Source organism: Achroia grisella, unplaced genomic scaffold (genome assembly GCF_030625045.1).
Source record: "Achroia grisella isolate CSIRO2021 unplaced genomic scaffold, CSIRO_AGI_Agris_v1 utg1179, whole genome shotgun sequence".
In the NCBI taxonomy this organism is placed as follows: Eukaryota; Metazoa; Arthropoda; class Insecta; order Lepidoptera; family Pyralidae; genus Achroia; species Achroia grisella.
This window is the reverse complement of record NW_026712591.1, coordinates 1,644,134-1,667,292: the sequence shown is the minus strand read 5'-3', so window position 1 is coordinate 1,667,292 and position 23,159 is coordinate 1,644,134. Positions and strand designations below refer to the sequence as shown.

The following is a 23,159-nucleotide window of genomic DNA, read 5'->3' as shown; positions in this document are numbered from 1 at the left end:
TTCTAGATTAGACCGTTTCTATAGCCGTTATTATTATTTATTTATACTATAAAAAATATGTTTTTACAGTATAATTAATAATAATAACGTGGATGACTACGTATACCTTTGGTTTGTACTCTCTCTCTCATTACAAGAATGTAATACTTCACGGTATATAAAAAAACCCGAAAGGAATATTCAAGAAAGTTACGATTTTGAAACAAAGAAAACAATTTTGAATGTATATCATAAGATTGGAGAGAACATATTTATGTTCTGTTTACTCACTATTATTCTTAAAATCAACTCCCAAGGGAGTGGACTAGCGTTAATGAAGTTCAGGCTAAAAGCTATCAATAACACCAAATAAAAGAGCGTCAATACTAAATTTATAAACGTTTTGACATGAAGTACAGCACCTATCATTACGAAAAGTCAAATCAAAACTACGAGAATTAATTAATAAAATTTAATTTTTATACCAATCACTTAAATACAAAAATATATGTTATCTATTGGTATTTATTATAGAATAATCAACATATTTAAAAAAAACAAAGAAAGGCCTTCAACATGTCTGAGCCTAATTGTTATTGTAATGCATGAGCGGGAAAAAAGTTAGAATCCCTCGAGTCTACCTCTGTGAGTAGGTTATTAAATAAACAGGAGACAGTCGCACAACAAAATTGTACCTAATAAAATTAAACATGAAAGATAACATCTTATCACTTTCATTACAACCGCGTTCGTAAAACGATAAGGGAAGAAATTATTAGCCAACACCCATCAACTGGTTTATATTAAGTACTATCATATAATTTTTAGACAAAATACAACACATTATATTTAATATTTGAACAAATATCAAGCTTAATAATTAAAATCAGATCGCTTCATACTACGGTGCGTATATATTTCAAAATAGTCGTTGCGTTCTCCATATACCGAAGCGGTAAACACAAATTTCAGTTATGTTCTGGAAAATTCAAAACATTTTACCCAGAGAATTGTTAATAGGCAGACCAATAAAATACCTACGTACCACAAAGCATTATATAATCTAAGATGTTTAAATAATTCTTCCTTTTCCGGTGGGCATCTAGGTGGGTACTTATCTGTGTGATGCAAATCAAGGAATTTGAATACTTTTGACAACATCCAACATTTTATTTTTATTCTAGCTAGTTGGAATTTGAAAGGAATGAGATAAAAAATCAAAATACAAAAGCAAACTACGAAATAAAGAGCGTTTTTATAGTTGTTATAAATAAAAATAGAAAATAGTTAATTTATCAACTAAAAAAAAATAACAGACGAAATCGCAGGTAAAATATATATATATATATAGAAAAATCTTATAAATTAGGCCTACTTACGAAAGTATTTAAGTACTTATTATTCCAGGTAAGGATTAGGCATCTACTAATGAAGCATACTTATATTTTGCCTTACAAGTGAGTTCTTATAACAAATTCATTCGCAATAAACATTTGCTTAGTTTCTTCATAGCTACAAAATGTGAAAACGTCTTGTATGAAAATAGAAGCAGGTGGTAAAATGTAGGTAGGCGAAAGATTTATTAAGACATCAGGAAAATTTACCACTAAGTTTATGTGGTATGTAAATAGGACGGGCTTAACACGCGAACGCAGTCGCTGAGACACTAGTGTATTAGATAGTTTCAATTAATAGTAGTGTACCTACTATTATTAATTAAACTATATCTATTTTAAGCATCAAAAAGTATACCTATAATAGCTTTGTCAATATAATCGGCCTATATATATTCAAATGCAGGTTTTAGTGTTATAAAGTTTTATATTCCTTTATCTAAGCATTAAAAACTGGACCAATTAGAATGAATTGTAAAATAAATTATGGGATATGAACCAGTGTATGTATTCAAAATATATTTAAGTAGTTCCATCAGTTATTTAGTATCCATAGCACAAGCTCTGTTTAACTTGGGACTAGATGGTGTTGCGTGAATTTTCCCGATTCATTATTATATATATATATAAGCATGTATTTATGTTAAACTGTATAATATGTATAACTAACCATATATTCAATATTATTACTACTTAGTGCGTGCTTGTAGGTAGTAGGTAGCAAAGTAAACCTTTTCCATGCGTGTTTTATTTTTCAACTTGTCACGTTTCCGATAACATTTCTGTAGCTGCCTACATAGTACGTTGATTGTTGCTAGATTTATAAATCGTTCGTGAACCAGTTGGAATATTTTAACTGCATCGAGATAGAGGTCGAGATTCGTGTCAAGCCCAAATAAAAGAGAAACCATAAAGCTTATCTTTGCGGATGGGCACTGACGGCGAAACCACCTATCTATGCTGATATTTTTTCATGCCATTTCTTTACAACTATTTATTCAAGACATTTTTGTGTTATAGTAAATACGTTTTGATGTCAGAATGTAGTATATACTTACATATAACTATTTAATGACTTGTTAGCAGCTTATAACATTTTTTTTTTGAGTAGGTACGCAAAAAGTATCTACAAATGGTGTCCTTTTTTAACAAAATAAATTGAATTGAGCCATTATCTTAGATACCTTTATATAAATTCAGAATTTGTTTTGATTCTAGACGTTCAATAACCTTTCATGCTCATATGTACCGACTTGAAGTAACTATTCAGTATCTTATCAAGACTAGATTATGAAACTGTTTTAGTAATTTTTTTTTTTTTTGCTAGTCTTCTCTATTATATGTTTACTAAAGTACAGCTATATGTCTACACATAAGAGTATGTAACGAGTATATCTTTCTACTTATAAATTTATTTTTTAAAGACAGGTTTTATACCCTTTGAAATAATCAATATTTTTTTTTACATTTTCGTTTACAAATAAAATGTGAAAAGTATGTTAACCTTTTAACAAATCTTTTTTGGTAGGTACGTATAAGTCTTTTAAAAATATCTAATATGAGTTCTTATTATTATTGACATAGATAAATCTACTCGTTTTGAAAGTAGTCTAGATTCCATTTCATACGTCTTTATTACTTAATCTATTGTGACTAAGTAAAAATAAGAGGGGTGACTCTTATGTAGGTATATGATATTCTCTACAAGTTATAATTACTAGTAAATTCTTTAAAATATTAACTATCCTAACTTTATGTTCATCATTTTTCAATACAACCACATTAACAAAAAGGTAGGTATCAAATAGAGCATCATACCACAAGAAAATAATATTACACAGGTACTTATATGATCATCGTCCATAAGAAAAGCATAAATATAAATACTCACATCATTAAAATAAACTTGTTCTAGTCTTTGCCTTGTTTTATTAGCTTTGCTATAATCAGGAAGGCTGGATTGCCGTCTCACGCGCATTCTCTGCTCTCTTTCCATAGTCATAAGGTCTGACTTTTGAGATAGCACTAAATAATGTAATCGGTGAACTAGATCCATTGTCGGTTAAGAAGTCTTTGAATAACGCAAACTTGTAACTTCAAACTTTTAAATTGGTTAAAACTATATTAAGAACTGTTAGGGATATTATTTCGTGGTCAAGGACGGAAGACGAATTTACAAAAGAAATAATATCTTTTTCTTATGGCTGATCAAATGAGTATTGTTTTCTAAAGGTAAAAACGCCGGGTGATACGTTATCGAAGTTTACATGATTTGGAAGGGTATATCTCGATCGGCCGAACCGCCAGCAAGGGCGGGCGCGACGTGACTGGGACGAACGAGGGCGCCGGATGTAGAGCGGCGGTTCTCGCGTCGCCAGGCAACCGCTAGCAAACAACACGCAATACCTAGCTGATCTGAAAGTCTAAATTTGAAGGGGATTGTAGGCTTTAGAGACATGGCTTTGGCACATATATACAGTTAATGTATTAAGCGTTAGACGCAGTATTCGAGGGCGGTTAAATGGGTAAATACTGATGGGATTTGCTGCCAATGTTACACATAATATAATATAGTGTCGAGTATAGTCGAAGAAAGCTTGGCAATAATCCAGATGTTACGGCGCAATGTTATAGTATATAGAAAACTTTACGTACCTAAACATGTAGTAGCAACTTGGTTAACTCTGGTTAAGTACCTACTATTGAATTGTAGATAGTAATCTAAAACACGTATGAGCAAGTTATTGAATATGTAACATGGCAAATACGTGAATATTTGAAATAAGAGAAACAGCAATACATAACTGTGTAGTCGTCAGAAAGACGTTTCGTATTTTGAAACAATTAAAAATTGATCCTAATTTATACCTTTCGCTATATTTTAGTCAATACAGTACAAGAATTCCTATTGTAAACAATAGGGTTTACTTCCATGTCGGTTTTAATATTCAATTGACTCCATTGAAGTTGGTGTTCTTTTTTTATTTTTTTCAAAAGGTTAAAATTAAATGAGTAGCAATAAAATATCAAAGAATTGTTGGTAGAATATATTAAGGTGAATATATTCACCTATGTTCATACAATCTCACAAATATAAATAAATTTGTTTTAAAGATTAAGTCAAGCACAAAACTAGGTATATCGGAAAACTACACTTTTGAGCTTATAACAACAAAACATGTAAATACGTATAATTTGATTGTTTTAATCAACAACAGTAATAAATTGCTTTGCTTCTTACAAATTACATACAATGTAGCAAACGTATTTAATGTTCTGTATTAAATAATAAACAAAATACGGAACAATGAAATCACAGACAAGATTGGCTTTAACATGATTATTTAATCCGATAGGGATTACAACAAAGAGTGAAAACAATTTAATTTGCATCCATATTAAATAAATTACCACCATAGGTTTTATTCTTAATGGGGTATGGTATGGTATTTTTACTATAGACTAATGTATTTATATTTTATTTTAGTAACAAGTGACAATCAAGCATATGTTATATACCTATAGTAAATGATTACTAAAAGCCACTTACGCCAGAAGAAGCACTGGTGTCAACCATGGCGACATGAATTTTCTTGCGTAATAGCACCTTCGTACAATTTATATCCAAGCACCATTGGCAACAAAAAAATGGCAAATTAACCATTAAAAATTGCTACTCATGTGAAAAAAATCACAGTAAATAAGTAATCTCTGGTTCGTAATTGCACTGTTATATGCTATTCTCATCTCTAACATTGTGCAATTATATGTAATTATACTATGTAAGTAAAACAATATAGATTTACAACAGTTGCAGTGCGTACAAAATTATATTCAATGTGCTTCTACTAAATGAATATTTTTATTTATATTACAACAGGATGGATAATTGTACAAAAATATATCCAATAGGACTTTTATTCTAATGTTGAAGAGAAAACATTGCTCTAAGTAAAAAAAAGTAAAATTTCTTGGTAACATATATGTAAAATCTGTCCCATATGTGATTATCATAAACATATATTTATTACTATCCTAACAAATTGACATCTTTTTAATATGCATCATGAAAACAAAAACATGAAATACAGTAATATCCGAAAGCCAACCACATGAATACTACTTCGGTAGAAATTTGTTAAAAAAACTCATTATCATACCAAAACTTACCAAATTATGGGTTTCTGAATTTATCCCTACACCAAATAAAAAAAAATACTTTCATTTTGGAGTAAAATGTGAGGAACAGACAAATGGTCCTGTTACATTCATAATATTAATATGGATACAATTATTAACAAATAGTTCCTATGTCTATGAAACAAAACTTAATTTTCATGTTTACTTGGTGCAATATATTACACTAAATTACCCTATTATTATATCCATTGAACACAATTTTATTATCCATAATACCTGATATGTACTTATATATATATATAATTTATTGTAAATAACATGGAGCATAATCACTTTAGGCTAAAACAAGATATTAGCCATTATGTACACATTGAAACAACAATCATTAGTATCAGACAATTGTACAAATTACATTTTTCACAGAATAATATTAAAATATTATTTGCTATAGTAAAGGGTATCAATTATTTACTATTTTTATAAAACAATTATATTTACTTAAGATAAACAAAAATTTATTAAGGTGCCTGCCAAAACTTTAAACTTTAGATAAGGGTGACATTCTTAGAAAAATTTCACAAGCAAAAAAGAAATCAATGAAGTCTTTGACATACTAAGTACATCATAGTCATTAATTAAAGATTCCAGATAAGAAGTTATTTACAAACAAACAAGACCCAATGTACTTACATTACATATTTTACTACAAACATATGTCAACTATACTTCTGTTATTTTTGTTTTGCCATTTAATTTGCCAAGTTGACCCAACATGAGGACAGTGTTTATCAAGTTTTCAGAGTAAATACGCTGATTTGTTTCCATTCTTCTCAATTTTTGCACCACATACTTTGAGAAAAATTCCAGTTCATTGTCATTGCCATAAATTTTAGGTCCAGAATCATCTAAACTTCTTTTACGTTTCGTGCCCTTAGGACTTGTTTGTGTATGTGCAGTGTAACTTCTTGGTTTGCGTGATGTGGAAAGTTCATTTGTGCTACTATCACTATTCACAAATGCAAGGTTTAAATCTTCACCCAAGTCATTAGCTTCTTCCTCATTTAGTTGTATTGTTAAATCATCTGGTACGGTTACCATTGGTACATGGTTATCAGAAAACAATGGTGAAGGCAGAAATGATACCCGTTTACAGACTTTGACACCAGAATTTTTTGGTTTTACCACTACAGTCTCAGTAGATGTTGAACCAACAGTATGTCTGCGATTTGTCTTACTTTTAGTTTCAGTATTATGTAAGCGGCTACCTGTTTGTTTATTGCTCCAGAAATTTACCTTTATCTTAGGTTTTGGTTTTGACTTTTGATCTATTTTCGGTCTAGACAGGATTGTAGGAAATTTATAGCGTATATCATCATCTTCACTCTTTGACTTTTCCTGCTTTTTTAAAGGTTTAGTTGGTGATTTAGCAATATTATTAAAATAGTCTGTATTTAACTTATATCTAACATTGTCATCATCAGAATGATATCCATTTTTTTTCAGTGATTTTTCAAGAGTTGATGTCTTCATCTTATATTATATTGAAATGATGATCCAACATAAAGACATTAAATAAATAACTGATCCATATCACCTGCAAAAAGAACAGAATAATTTATTGGTCACTTGTTACAGACATCGCAAAACGAGATACAAGCAGTACGTAAAATTTCCCGCCTAAAATGTCAACAACTTATTCTAGACTTACTTTAGTCTTGAAAATAAGAAAGTACGTAATAAAAACTTATTTTGGAACGTACATTATAATTACAAAGTATTAAACAAGTAAGTTAGTTTATTTTAATACGTTACATAGTAGCTAATCACAATCTTGTCGATAAATAGATAAAAATATTTTGAGGTTATATATTTTAGATCATTAAAGTATTTCATTTTACAATTGAAAAACATTATAAATTCTTTATAAAACTGATTAATGTTCTGTCTATCAATTGCTGTTTATTCTGTACAAGCAAATAATCTTGATTTTTGTCTAACGAATATGTCTCGTCATCAATAGTGCTTTAAAGTCAATTCCTATTACATAACCATACAGATTTACAGTAAAAAACTTACCTTTAGAAATGTATAATACTGTTTATCCTTTTATGAGTCGCTCACTTTGCACTTCAAGAAAGTATTTATTAATATAAATTCACGAATACAAACACGATACACGCGTTTCACAGAGTAGTATTCATGACGCAAAATAGTTCCAAATTCGTCCACGAGGGGCGCAGCCGGCTGAGCTAGCCCACGGGCGGGAAATAATTAAGGAAGCGTTCATGATAAGGAAAAATAAACTGTTCATTTTGATAAAAATCCACATCATATTCTATATTTAGTGTATTGTCATACCTGTTTTGTATTGATTTATCTCAGTATTTATTATTTATGTACCAGAATTGATAATATTACCAATCTATTGTCAATAGTATAATAATGACTACAATATTAAAAAAAAATATTTATTTTATTATTTACAGTATTAAATACACGTATAATAAACGTTTTAATATTGAATAGGTAGAAGTATCTGTACCTTTAAATTACTAGTAAACAACATCATTATAAACAATTAGAAATCAGGAAGCATAAGTAACATTCTGTAAGATCATATGTGGAGCAAATTTTCAATTTTATCGATACACACAATAACTCATGATGTATATAATATAGCTATAGATCCTACATCATAAAACTAAAATTATTAAATTTATTTTTAATATATAAAAATCTCTTACTAATATTGTAAGTCTTTCACAGTTTGGATGGATGTTTATCACTCTTTCACGAACGGATTTTGCTGAAACTGTACATTATTATATATCTTATACATCAGAATAACACATAGCGTATAAATTTCAAAAGTGTGAAGTTCAAGAAACAAATATATTGCTACTAGCTATGCCCGTGTTAGGCATAGTAGAAATATATTTCACTTTGTGTTGGATATTACAAATATTCAATACGTAGGACCTGAATGCAATAAAAGTCCGTCTCCCACATACCTACATATGCAACTCACCAAAGTAATATATGTAGATTCTCATTTTCATTTTCTATATATATCATAAAAATATACGGAATTGATCTCTGAATGAGAATCTGTATGTGAAAAAATATCAGGGGATTTCATTAAAGTAATAGAACCCAAACTAATGACAGTTACAATTTTTATCTTATAGGTTAACACACACCACCTATTTGAGTGCGGTTTTTACTTATATATTGGTTCACTTAACATTTTATCTACGTTATTCTACTTAATTGGTTAAAAAACTTAAAACTTATAGTGATACGTAGTCTCGGGCACAGGTTTAATTATGATTATAGAGACTCCGCATTCGGTAATCCTATGCATTAGAGAATGCGGACTCTCTATTATCATAATTATTGTCTTATATTTTTAATAACTACCTGTGACCTATTAGATAATAAAAATGAAAGCGTGTCATTCCAATAAGAATTAGATTCTAGACATTAACTCTTATTAATACACAAACAACAATTTTTTTTAGATCATTAGATATCGATTTTCTTGTCAAATGGTATTTGTCTTTTACAGATAGATACTTTGTAGGTACCTACTTCATCGTCCGGTTTGAGAGATTCCAATTATTAAATTCCTACATAATAGCAAGACATAATATTTATAAAGTGTTATAAATGATAAACGCTTACAATTATGTATCATTAGAAGCGCTAGATAAGCGATAGTGGTGGCGAATTTGAGGTAAACTAAAATACGAAACATTTCTTGTGTTTTTTTATTTAGCACATTATAGCGCTAAATTGTACACGGTATTCACAAAAACTTTTTTTTATTTGGTTGAAGACACTACCGTGCAAATACGAGTTGTTGTGGTTGTACGTGTATTGATCTGGTGAAGCAGTGGCAGTGACTATGCATAAAAATAGATAACAGTAGTATTCTATTAGCTTTATTTTATCTTCATCAGTAAAAAAATCTTAGATAACAAATTACCCTGGTTGATTTGTAGAGGTTTTTATGTTGGTATATTAGTAGTATTATTATAATAAGAAATATGAGACGTAGAGTATAAAAAGTCGGCTGCCTCGGTGCCTCACCCTTGTTTTAACTATTTCTGCCAGAATACTTTTCTGATTTTTTACAAAGTGATGCAGCTTGCTTTGTCGGTTTGAAATATAAAGTGGCCATTATATTATAGTATACGGCGTATCGAGAGATGACATGTTAGTCTGCATCATGGGTCACAGGACATCATCACGTCCGTGGTTTTGTTTATTTATAGGCGACGTTTGCCACTTTTATCAGGGCTCCCTTGTTTGTCATTTTATTTTAAAGAATAGTTCTATTATTAATATAAGTAGGTACGTGTAATGTAAAAGAAAATGAAATATGTACTACAATTGATTTGAACCAGTTTCAATTATTTATGGCATACTTACATAACTTGTTATATAATACCTATATCTATAGGTTACCAATGACTTTCAAACTTTTTTAATACGCGACCGGATTGTGCATTGATGGCTACCCGCTAAGACCCCACACTGTGACCAAAGTATTACACAGTAATAGATATATCACAGTAAATTAGGTTTGTTTTATTGTTGTGTAGGATCGGCAAATAATGCCTGCCTCTTATATACAGCACGACCTTCGAAGAAATAATTCAAGCCGTGACGTAGCGTAGGTATATATATAGGAGTATAGTTTTAATAACTCTGATATATTTACGAAAAAAGTATCAAGTACCTACTAATAAACGTTTGCATAAGTGCAACCACATCGCAGTATAACGGCAAATAAAGGTAACATAACGTACCTGATAAACTATATAATATTGATTTAAGGCACATAATTATTATTATGTAAATTATACACATATTTAAATAGTCTCAAAATATACATACTCCAAAATTTTTGTCTTTTTTGGGAGCTGCCTTGTTCATTGTATTAATTTGGGTATCAAATGAAATTTATAACATTGATATGAGTATAATAACTTACGATGTGATTTTTCATAGAAATCCACCCCATTTTGGCACGATACTTGATTTTTCGTTTTTTATCCGTGATTGTAACCTTTGAATTTACGTTATAATGACAATACTGGACGGAAATACGTAATAATTGTAAAGAAATTGGCAAATTTTGTTGATATTTGTAATCAAAGCTTAGCTTTGGATAACCGTAACGAGCGCGTAGGTTATGTCGGTCCACGAGATCTCCTCTCAGACTGAGTGGGAAGCTGTGCGCAATGCGGTATCTATTGCTCACGCCAAAGCACTAAATTTTATTACTACTACAATACAAATACAAGTCTAGATAGAGTTAAGTATAACTTAATTTAATTATTATTTTAAAATGCATAACATATCAAAGTAAATATACTATTGAATAAAAATAGGAAACATTAAAAAAATATTTAATAAGCTTAGTAAATTAATACTAAATATGAGAATAATATTTACATATGCATTGAATAAGTATATTAAATGATGGTGTATGAATGTTATTAGACGAAATATGTAGAAATATAAAATGGCGGGTATTTTCAAATGTATTGATTGGGTCAGAGGTGTACAGTCCGCATGTGCAAAATATGGATGTCTATAGAGATATACTACTATCTAGTTAAGAATAGGCGTGCGCAATATACCGGCACCTAGTAACAATATTTGTTTACACTCACGTTTAGAAAATGTTTTTGTTTACGTTGCAGCATAGCCTAGAATTACATAAAAGATGAAAGTGTACATTAAAAAAGAATTCTATCACTATTCTGCTAAATACTAGGAAGTTAATACAAGGTGGATTTCTGAGATGGGACAGAAATGGCCACAGTTAGTAGGTACCTTAATGATTATCATTAGGTATAGACAAGATTTTTAGAAATGTGTCTGTACTGTTATAATATCCAATATGTTGACATTCACAAATTTTATAAAAAAAAGTATAGTTGGCTAGAAAATGACTAAGTTTTAAATCATAAAAATCATTATGACGATAGCTTATTATTTGTTATAGGAATTAAGATTTAAGTATTAGCTCTAAATATTATGGGCATATCTTCGATGTTTTCCCGTAGGTGCTATAACAGTTATAATAAGCACATACTGCCCCGTCTAAAAATTCCATCACATTGTAATCAATATACTTGTACCTACTTAGGTATATATGGTTGATACACGTAACATGATTACATGCAAACATTTTGATAGACATAATGTTATATGTATATAGAATTAAGAAGGTATTTTGAAGGCATTTGTTATAATTGCACATTACTTCAATCTACGACAGTACTGCTTTAAAATAATATTTATTACACTATACATTCCTACATACCCTACCTCTAACTACGAATTCCGATGGAATAGAAGAATTAATTAATATTTATATAATCTATATTAAAAGAAAGAAGCTATTCATTCGGACGATTTAAAAAAGTACATCTACCTGTGTTGCTTACCAACTCTTTGTTCGTCAATCAATCAGGCATAGTTAACAAACCGGGTTTATCTGAGAGATGGCGATACTCCCCTGCCACGTTGGAGTCCAAAATGCGCGGGAAAGTCGACTGTTTGCGTTCAACACACAGTATTATATCCCTTGTAAAACTGTGCTATAACATACCCAGTCAACAATAATACTAACTAAACCAATCTGTCTGCTTCGAAAACCAGAACAAAACTTGGAATTGCCTATTTTTGAAACTACCTTTTTTATATGGTAAATAATAATACTATTATTACTAATTGTAAATAAATACATAACGATCTATGTAAAATAGGAAAAATACTTGTAGAGATAGTAATAAACCTAAATGATTCCGTTCTTAACAAAGTAGTTATGAAAAATGTCTACTTTGAAAACATTTTATACACAGTCAAAATTTGTCATTTATAAATTCATAATAAAAATATATTCATGTCAGTTGTCTAACTACAAATTTCGCTTAGTTTTGTACTAAATGGTGCTATATAGTATGACCATAACCATTTATTTATTTCGTTTGTACTATAAAATTAAAATTCTTACCTGAGCTCTTACTGCTGCCAAATGTAGTTGTGTTGCTCTGTAGTCGTACTTCTTTACAGATATTTCCTCCTGATAAAAATAAATATTTTATTATTGTTTATTAAATATTACATTTGTACGGCTTCGGTGGTCTAGCACTCCGTCTTACTTACTTCTTACTTTAGATCACAGATAAGATAATATGCTTTAGAAGGAGTTCAATTCCACGCACGGTACAAACATTTGTATTCATGAGTGTGATTGTTTGTATCGGTTTGATGTTTTCTATGCATATTATGTATCTATGTATTTACAAAAAATATATATTTATTGTTGTTTTGTATCCAAAACATAAGCTCTGCTTAAATTGGGACTAGATGGCGCTGTGTGTGTTGTTTTGAGTTATTACTATTTCATGTACCGACTTGCTTACTTTAAGTCTTCTTTTATAATAACATAAAAATAGTATTGGGTGGGTAGGCGACAACATAATATTATAACTCGTAAAACACGTATGGGTGAATAGGCCTTTTTTAGCTAAAGCCCTAAAAGGAAATAGCCAGCAGAATGATAAGACAAGTAGAGTGCATAATTACATTGTCGTCAAAGCGGAATATTAAATTTAATTATCTAAATTATTTTTCAATGTCTAATATCACATACTTCATTCAGAATCGATAAGCTTTTAATTATAATTATTTATACGAATTTTATAGTAATTGACAAATAGACATCTATATTACTTTCACACATCATTTAGTTACGAAAGTGATACTATTGCTCACTAATCTGTGCTTTTGTTTTTTATTCTAATTCTCTATACAATATCTGATAGATGGCTCTGTGCGCTATTTTTAAGTCACCTAATTTGGTGGTAGATGTCGCTACAAGTTTTCAATTGCGAATTGTATATTTATAACAGTTTGATAGACAATTGAAACGACATTTTATTACAGCATTAATCTGCAATTCTAGTCACAGGCATAAATCTGTATCGTTTTGTTATAGCGAGTATATAGTTTACAAAGTATTTTAAGAATACGTTAATATTTAAAAAAAAAGATGTAATTAACTATGTACAGTCGTATTGCGTTGTAAACAGTTGTTTTTAATTGAATAGATATATTTATCTATTTTTATACGAATGTTTAACGTACCTAATGTTGGCCTTCACGTAAAATGGTTGGAGGAATTAGAATAAAGTTTTCACGGAAAATATGGGTCGACATATAAAATAAAAAAAAATAAGGGAAAATTTATTATTCATTAGTTTAAATTACGCCATCGCCATTGTAAATGAATTTATTAATAAAACAATAAATAGGATTGTATTATTGTTTGGCGTCTACAAATATATACGTGGACGAAGTCGAGCGCACTACTAGTTCCATAATATATACGATTTGGAGACTATGAAAGCTACCAGAATAATCAATATTCTGATAGCGTATACATATTCAATTCCAATTCCCGTAACATACATAGAAAAATCATTAGCACAACAATACGGAGTGTAATTCTAAAGCAAATTCCGCCAATTAAAATGTAGAACATGATTTTGCCTGTTTATAATAACAAAGTAGAATACCAGTAATTCTGACTCAATACAGCTTAAATTTTCATGACTGCCAAATTTCAATCTGAGCGTAAAATTTTAATGATGTTACGTTCCAATGATTATAGGCGTTGGTTGTTGTTGGTGCTTTTAATACATAAATATGGTATGTTCCCTAAAAATAAATTTTAATCGTTTCTTGGTATTAAAGTAAATTAATGCAGAACCAATACGAGAGCAAATTGGACTCCAAAAGGAATCATCTAAGACAGTGCAATCCTAATAGTAAAACAAAATACTGTTAAATTGAAAAGTTTTTGATTTTGGTAGACGACTGAAAAGAAAAATACAAGTTTATAATAACTTTATTTTGGGAAGATAAAAGGGAAAATGAAACCCGAGGAGATAAACACCGAAGGAAAAAATAAGGGCCCGGTTTTCCATACGGTCCAATGGTTTTCTGATGATGTCGGCCCTTCCGGTCAAAATATCAGCGATGTAAAGCCAGACTTCATAAATCGAATAATATTTGGTTTGAGTGAGTGATTTTAAATAGGTAACACGAAAAAGAATTTCGTAACTGCCTATGCAATTGAATTAATCCCCTATTATACGTACCAATATTTAATATGAAAAGTAATATTGTATTGATAACTGGTTGAATAAACAGAAAAATCAGTAAGTCGCCGAGATACGAACATAATTAATGCAAATGAGGTTTAAATTTTTCAATATAATGTAAAAAAAGTATTTAGCTAATAATAAGTAATTTATTAAGATAAAATAAAATTTTGACGCACACGAAAACGATAAGGATTTCTTTGTTCTAGGATAAACAAGTCTATATAATCTTGCATATGAGTAAGTTTTATATAGGGCAAATATAAAATACAATGTGAAAAACAAATAGATATTAAATTTGTATTGTTATATTAAACTTTATTTATTTCGTCACTTCAGTCACATTCCAGTTCAGAATACATTTTATACTCTACCGACAAGAGTTTGCGGTGTAGGTTTCGGATGTTTGATATCTGTTGTGGTATCTGTTTAACTTACCTGTATCTCGTTCACTTTGTTGTACATATTGCTTTCAAGACTTCGGTTTTGGAGGCGGGCCAAAGAGTCGAGACTATCCTGTGAAATGTAATATATACTTGACTCATGTGTACTTTAGTTACATTTGCGTGGTTTATTTTCTTTTTTTATTGTAGTTTAGATTTTCGTCAACTTGTAAGTGCAGCCATAATGAAGCGCCTATTTTACTTATTTAATCCGCCAAGTGGCAGCTTCTTTAAGCTGTGTTTCGGTGCAGAGTGAATTTAGGAAAACAGGCATGAGATTTTAGTCCTCTGTAATGGAATCGCCTGAATGGTATCATGGTATAACATGATAACGTGACGTCCATAGTTCTGTTAATGTATATAGGCGACGGTTACCGATTACCATAAATAAACTTGATTAAAGATTATGATTGCAGTAGATATTTAGATGATATAATCGTATATGAATAGGAATAAAGTTGTGCTATATACACTGACAATTAATATAATACTGTATACCAATGCTGCATACAAACAAAGTAACTTTAAGTATAGAATATATTCAATTACTTACGTACGGGTAAGCTGTGTATTTATTTTGTCTTATAATATAATTTATCTTATATATTGTTAGTACCAATACTGAGTATAAATTTGAGCAGGTATAAGGATGTTTATTTATTTTTCACAGTAGGTAATTATGTAGTAGTAAATTATTGAAAGTACACACATATAATTGTCATTTAAAATTATAATAGTTCACCACAAAGTCAACAGCGAACTAGGCTTCTGACTGTCCCATGTGGTATAACAGTACTATATTATTATGCCTGTTAAATTTGAATTTTATATATTTTATACCTGTAACTGTTTTATTTGAATATCGAGATCTTGTGCGTCTTTCCTCAACTGGTCGTAGTTTAGCCGCGCTTGGCCGCCCATCCGATCGAGCAGCATTTCTCCACGAAGAACTGGAGGCATACTTTCCTGTGGTAACCAAAGAAAAATAATATCAATAATAATAACCCTGAATACTTCACACAGTACTATTTAGTTCCAAGGTAAGCATAGCTGGTGTATATTTAGATATAAATATATATATTTTTTGTAAATACATATTTAATATACCTAGAAGACACCCAGATGTGCGAGAAATCGAACCTGCGACTATTGGAAGCAAAGCGGTGTGCTAAACTGCTAGACTACTAAGGCCGTCGTTACCTATAATTGTACCTATTATTTTTAATGTAAATGGAATGGCAAACAGCTGACCATTTACGTGATGGTAAGTGGTAACGGGCCTCTAAATATATTAACGGACATAATAGTGTTATAATACCCGCGGACTACTATTACAGAATAATAAGATGTTATGACTCTGTATCCCGTATTTCAATGCCTTTCAATCCCTTTAACCGAAATACATCTTACAAAGGAAGCTGCATGGTGCTGAAATAGGTGAAACATATACCCTCGTAAATGACTTTGTACCAAATCTACCTTGGAAAAATATGTATGTACAAGGTATAAATTATGTATTGTAAAATTAAGTTATCAAATTAAAAATAAATACTATAGCGACTATAATATTATAGCTATACTCGTAATACACATAATTAAACATGTATTATAGACTCAAAAGAATTTATTTTTAATTTGATTTATATGGTATGGATTTCAATAATAGATAAATGATATTAAGAAAGAAAATATAATAAGAAGTTAGAATCGACTTCGTACCGCTGCAACTGCGCCTGTTATCAATTTCCTATTGCGGTGGCAACTTAAGGGTAAAAAAGTACTCGTAAATAGAAATATTTTATACAGAAATAGGTTGTGTAACAATTAATACACTGATTAATTTTCTAATTGTTTCCAGTATAATCCAGATTCTTTTATATATACAGATTATGAAAATAGATTATGATTACAGATATGTATGATTTATGTACAACATACGTATCTATTACTCATTTTGTTTTACAACAGACGAAATTCATACTTCTCCTTGGATAAAATGCTGGTATTGGAATGATAATGTAGTGATATCATAGAGATGAAAAAAAACTTACATACGCTCGCAATTATAATAATAAAAGTAAAATAATTCAATTTTAATTTTGATAGAAATAATGGTTCGATGATTGATTACTCGTAGCTCTGTTTTGAATCAATACAAATAATCTTGATGCGAACGATCCATCACAGACAGGGATGGATTGCTGCGAATTTTAATTCTCTCTGTTTATGTTACAGTTTATAAAGTAAATAACTTTATCGAGGTAGATTTTGTACAAAGACGTGGCAGATTTTGTGTGTTGCTTTCTAAGGTGTGTTTTGGTAGAGATATGGAAGTGAAATTATAGGGCATGAAAGTACACCAATCTCCGGAATAATAATGCATGAGGGTTCAAAATCAGATGTTCTTGGTTGGTACTGTTCATGTCCATTGGCGATGGATACTACATACCATCTAGTGTATTGCCAGCTAGTTTACCAATTCAGTCGTTTAAATTATAAATTAAAATAGAAAGAATTATTTAAAGACTGAAAATTTATTACCGCAGGAACATCTAACGGTGGGTCTTCAGGCTCCGGTGGATACGGTGGTAGGAACTGCCTTTTTGGTGGTCTCATCGGTGGTTGAATGGTTAGTAAAGTTCGGGCCAAATGAGCAAGATCTGCGGTACTGGATACCGCCCGGGCTTGTGCACACAAAGACTCGTAGCGACGCATTTGAGTGTTTGACTGTGGAGTAATGAAATTAATTAGATAAATATTAAATATCGATTTACCACACTGCCTTATTTCCGATAGTCGTGGGTTCGATTCCTAGCAAGGTACAAACACTTGTAATCATGAGTATGATTATTGAAATGAAATGAAATCATGCTATCAATAAAATTAATTTCATTTTTCACAATTAATTTTATTAAAACTGACTTTATAATAATAATAAAACAAACATAATACATAGATCATATTTTCATAATTAAAAAAAAACAAAAAAAGTGCATAGTGGATATAAAACTAAATTATTTTATTTGATACTGTTAGGATTAGGTGGAATTTAAATTTAAATCAGTAAGTACCCTAGACAATTTACTTATCATAATATAAAATATAACACGGTAACACAGGAAGTGTTTACAACACTACTCACACATTCATACACGGCTTTAGTTTCTAATTAGAGTTTAGTGTACGGCCTGTCCTTTTTTGTTGAACTGAGATTGATCCATAAAATAAACCCATAAAATCGATTGGCATTATCAAAGGCTTTTATTCTCACAATTTACACATATAAAAATCTGCTGTGCCTTTGTTACGAGTATATCTGATGGTAACTCCATTGTTATTCTTTGTATATACTTTATTTAATAGATGTTTATAAGGTAGTAAAACAAGTAATTAAAAATAATAAATTCACCCAAACTTAAAAAAAAAGCCCAGGTAAACGATTTTTACACGAAACTATCATTCTACTGTTAAAAAAGCAGAGGTAATAGTTATTTGTATCCGAATTTATCAAATAGACTTCTATGTTTAGTATGTGTGTACACACATGTTATGTGTTATAATTTTTTTTCACCACCACTAATTATTTTTAAATTTAATGTGAGCAACAACAAATTAAGTATAACAAACTGTAAGGAGATTAGATAATTTTATCCTCTTTATCTCGTTACAGGGTTACAGGATATCCCTCGGGTATACAGAATAAGAGGTATTTTACTCAATGTGACATTTTGGTATCGCATTTCGTAATGCCATCGGTCGATTGGGAATAATGCGTCAAACTTATTTTTATAGATGGTTTCATTCATTTCAATTCATTTATTCTGACTTTTTAACCAGTAATGAATTATTCAATATTTTATTAAAGGCAAAAATAGCTTTATAATTGGATTTTTATATTACACCAGCTGCTTTGTTTAAATATCGATATTACACTGATATTGCTTGCGTCTTGTTTTGTTAGTTATTGAAACAAAGAAACTATTATGCAAAACTGCCGTTAAGAAAATATGGTCTATGGCACATACCCACAACTGTATGTTTCATTAAAAAAACAACATCAATATCTATTGTAATACTTCTCGTGTAATTATACTTAGAACTCTTTTGAAGTTCGATGAAAATAAAAAAGCATAGTTTTTAGTCTCATCAATTCCAATCATCTGAATGATTGATTATTTTAGGCAAGTATATTTTCTTAATCACATTAGATATAAATCAGCCGTATTCTGAAATGGCAATTGATAAATCTACCTTTTCTGTAATAATCTCGCCTTCCTGGCAAATGGCATCGCTGACAGCTGTAGTAACATCCGTTAAAATTTCTTCTAATTCCTGGAATAATAAATAGTAACATATACTTATAGAAAATTTAAAAAAGTAAGCACTGTATATTGTAATTTATTCTGTTAAATAATTGACTTCTGACAACTGTAAGTCCGCAGGCAATTTAATTAAACTCTGAACTAGTTTCTAATGTATTTCATTACCAACATATTTAAATAGTAGTAGTCGTATTAGGCATGTTTAGGAAATTCAGTTTTACGTCAGAACAATCTCAATTTATAATCAAAATTTATTATATGAGTTAGGTATTTGATACATAACCTATATTGGATTATATATTATAAATATATGAATATTTTTACGCTTACACAAAACAAAATTTATTACTTATCGCGAGAAATATTTTAAAATATGTCCTTCAAAATAAAAATACATTCTATGTTCCTACAAAACAATATCTCAACATACTCACAAAGTATGAATATTAATAAAACATGTAGGAATACAACACAAGTAAATATATGCGTTATCTACGTACTTTCTCTTACGTTCAATCAATGAATATATTCTTGATTTATACATAGATATATTTTCAAAACTAGGTTGGTTGTTTGAAAACGGATATCATTTATTTGTCCGGTAACACTATAGTGATTTATTGGAGGTGGTGTGAGATTACGATGTGTCAAGTGGAATTGGCAAGGGACTCATTCAATTTCGTTCTGAACATTTTTATATGTATTGTTTTTGTGCGGTCAAACCTAGTTTGGATGTTGCGGCTATCGCAATCATGTTAGTTTTCTGAGTTCTATCGTATTTCATGTTCCAACCGAAGTTGGATAGATGTTTTTGAATAACGGAAATAGGTTGGAACTGTAAGCAAAATCGGATAACTTTCCTGTAACTTTTTGCAGCCTTTACTGCGAAGTAATTGATTAAACATTGATAAGTTTTTATTTAATGATATATTTCTTCTAAACTAATACAACTAATTGAGGGCTTCGGTGGTCGAGCGGTTTAGCACACCGGTTTACTGCCAATAGTGTGATTGTTTGTACCGGTCTGGCTATTTTTAATATATATTATATATGTATTAAAAAATATATGTACACATAAAAGTAGCCTAGTACCTATAACACAAAATCTCCTTAACTTGGATTAGATGGCGCCGTGTGAATCACCCCAAAAAATACAAAATAATAGTATTTCTTGTTACTTATTTTAGAGCGTCATGGTTTCATATGTTTTTACTATGTCCTCCCGCCCTAAAAACTTTTGACATCAAACTTGTGTTGTGTGTTAATTAAAAATTACGAATGATCGATGTTGATATCACAAAAAAATCTAAGACTCTACAGAAAAATGTAATGATATCAAATACTAGATGCAAGCACACACTGCCATTCCTACTAGTAGCGACGCCGTGCACCTTGGGAAAACTTATACTGCTTCATGAACATTTAATGCACGTAGATAAATATCCAATATAGCTAACACTGTACAGTAGGAAAAGAGGGAATAGTTAGTCTTAAATATTAGAGGCATTAAAGTATGCTCAGGTCAACTTTCTAGTGCTGGATATCATCATGTTTATGATATGCTAGTGAATGAAGCACAATGGGTCAAATAGCCAGACATTAAAGTCATGATTTAAGACCTGCTTCCTTGTATAGTAGACACAGAAGGCATCGGTCTTACATAACCCATTAAATCTAACGCCAAAAAAAAAAACATAAATAATGTATACACTTTACCTGTAATATAGTTGGCAGTGTATGTTTGTGGTACTGGTCCAGCATAGCATTTGTAGCAGTCAGTTGTTGCACATATGTGTTATGGGAGTCGTAGTAAATGGCAAGAGCAGATGGATTTGGATTATTGCAGTAGCTCAGGAAAGCCGCTCTGTATTCTTGCCGGGCCTGAAATGGTATATACCTTATTATTCCTTTTTGAATATATTTTACATATATTGTTATTGTTACAACTAATAACAATATCTATACACATTAAGTAAGTAATAGTAGATAATTATTAAAGTACATGTTGTGGGATTTTAATAGATACCACGGTCTGAATTCTCCATTGTTAGTTAGTTAATACATTTTAGGATTTAGGGAAATTGTAAATAAAATGTTTCAATTATATAAAAATAATTAATCATAAGAAAGGTTGGCCTTTTTTTATAATAGATTCTTTCGTGAATACCTCTCGCTCTGTTTGTTAAAAATAAACACTCTCATTTTTCTATCTTTCGTTTTATAAATTTTACATCGTACACACAGAGGCGAATGTAACGTAAACAAATTGCAATTTTAAATAAGTATTATGAAGCGAATAGAAGTAAACAAAATTATCTCACTCGAGGACAAATTCAAGGATCCGTAAATTAAGGGAGTATTACGTTTCGGAAACTCAAATATCTGGAGCGCTTAAACTTATTAATAATTTAAGTTAGACAATTTTTGCTCCTTTTTATATAATATGCGAAATGTTTTGTCTTGTTAGCAAGACAGTAAATGCTTTATAGAGTGAACAGCATTCGCAAATCCTTTTGAATTATTCATGACTAGTCGTAAGAATGGGGAAGTAAGTGATGAAACTATAGTAACTTCTGATATATAATGAAAAAAGTTATGTTGTTATACATTGGTGTAGTTACTACAACTTATCAGATTTTATAAAAATATGAGTAGGACGGTTTCGTATCTAAGTATTTTAAAGTAGTAATTCGTAAATTTAGTACCTATATATTTATGTAGACGGTATAGATACGGATAATAAAGAATTTATTGTCCTACCAATTACTGTTCTTTTATTGTTCATTTTATAAATTATTTTACTTATTTCATTTGTTGTCTACATGCTCAAGATGCACATAATTAATTTATCTATTTATATGCCAGTTTTTTTGCCTAATATATAGTTAATTTGGAAATTAAGTATCGTTGAAAATTTTCACCAGGTTATATTATGAAATCATTTTAAAAGTTCATTGCGAATTAAATATTATTTCAGCGTAATTTGAAATAAAATCGAAAACGATGACAAAGAAGACGGAATCTGGACAACAATATGAATTTTTAGCGCTATATGGGATATTTTTATGCGTAAGAAGGTCAACATTTCGCCTACGCATTTCAGTCGCGATATGTATGCATGAGTGATTGTAATTTCCTTTTTAGAAGATAAAAACAAACTAGTTGACTGTGTCCTCTCTATATTTGTATTTAGATTTAGCGGATGAGGATCTTAGGGTATATATATTTATTTCATTTCTTCATATTTTTCGTTACTTATTAATTAATTAAAAACACCTCACGTTACGTTCGTTTACGTTAGAAATAATAAAACTAGTAATAATATTCTTGCAATAGAAATTCGAGTTCAGACAGTAAATAAAATAAGTTGATACTGTAATTATATTCATAGAAATAATTAGAATGGTAACATAATACTTATCTACATAAGTACTATTTTACCTTTTCAATTTATATTATAGCGATGATCTTTCTTAATGGCGCAAAAAATAGGGGGATAAGTCTTTGTAGCGACAGACGATTGTTACATCTACCAAGCGAAGACAAAATGAAAATTGAAAAGATCTCTAAGGCTTTGCTGGCTAGATCAAGTGCACGGAACTGGTTTCTGATCGAGGAAGAGATAGTACGGGAAATTAAATCTATGTATGGTAAGAAGTAACAGAAATAAAAGTAAGAAGGAGCGATGTTCTT

General features: G+C 30.1%; 2 protein-coding genes across 2 annotated transcripts in view; both read right to left on the bottom strand.

Moving 5' to 3' along the window:
- LOC131853327 (uncharacterized) overlaps positions 1-23,159 on the bottom strand; it is a 150,396-nt gene that overhangs the window by 19,739 nt on the left and 107,498 nt on the right. Inside the window, exons 7-12 of the mRNA XM_059204191.1 lie at positions 21,183-21,347; positions 19,396-19,476; positions 17,686-17,871; positions 15,985-16,110; positions 15,140-15,217; positions 12,547-12,615 (exon numbers count right to left, since the gene is read on the bottom strand). Coding sequence (XP_059060174.1) covers positions 12,547-12,615; positions 15,140-15,217; positions 15,985-16,110; positions 17,686-17,871; positions 19,396-19,476; positions 21,183-21,347 — 705 coding nt within the window. The remainder of the gene's footprint in view (positions 1-12,546; positions 12,616-15,139; positions 15,218-15,984; positions 16,111-17,685; positions 17,872-19,395; positions 19,477-21,182; positions 21,348-23,159) is intronic.
- Positions 4,420-7,707, bottom strand: LOC131853316 (uncharacterized). Its single transcript, XM_059204180.1, has 2 exons — positions 7,590-7,707; positions 4,420-7,107 (listed from the first exon to the last, which is right to left on the bottom strand). Exon 2 carries the CDS (start codon positions 7,041-7,043, stop codon positions 6,234-6,236), a length of 810 nt encoding a protein of 269 aa, XP_059060163.1. The 5' UTR covers positions 7,044-7,107; positions 7,590-7,707; the 3' UTR covers positions 4,420-6,233.

What these genes read in the sequence shown, in the direction of transcription:
- LOC131853316 (XM_059204180.1), bottom strand. Translation starts at nt 7,043, where the DNA reads ATGAAGACATCAACTCTTGAAAAATCACTGAAAAAAAATGGATATCAT.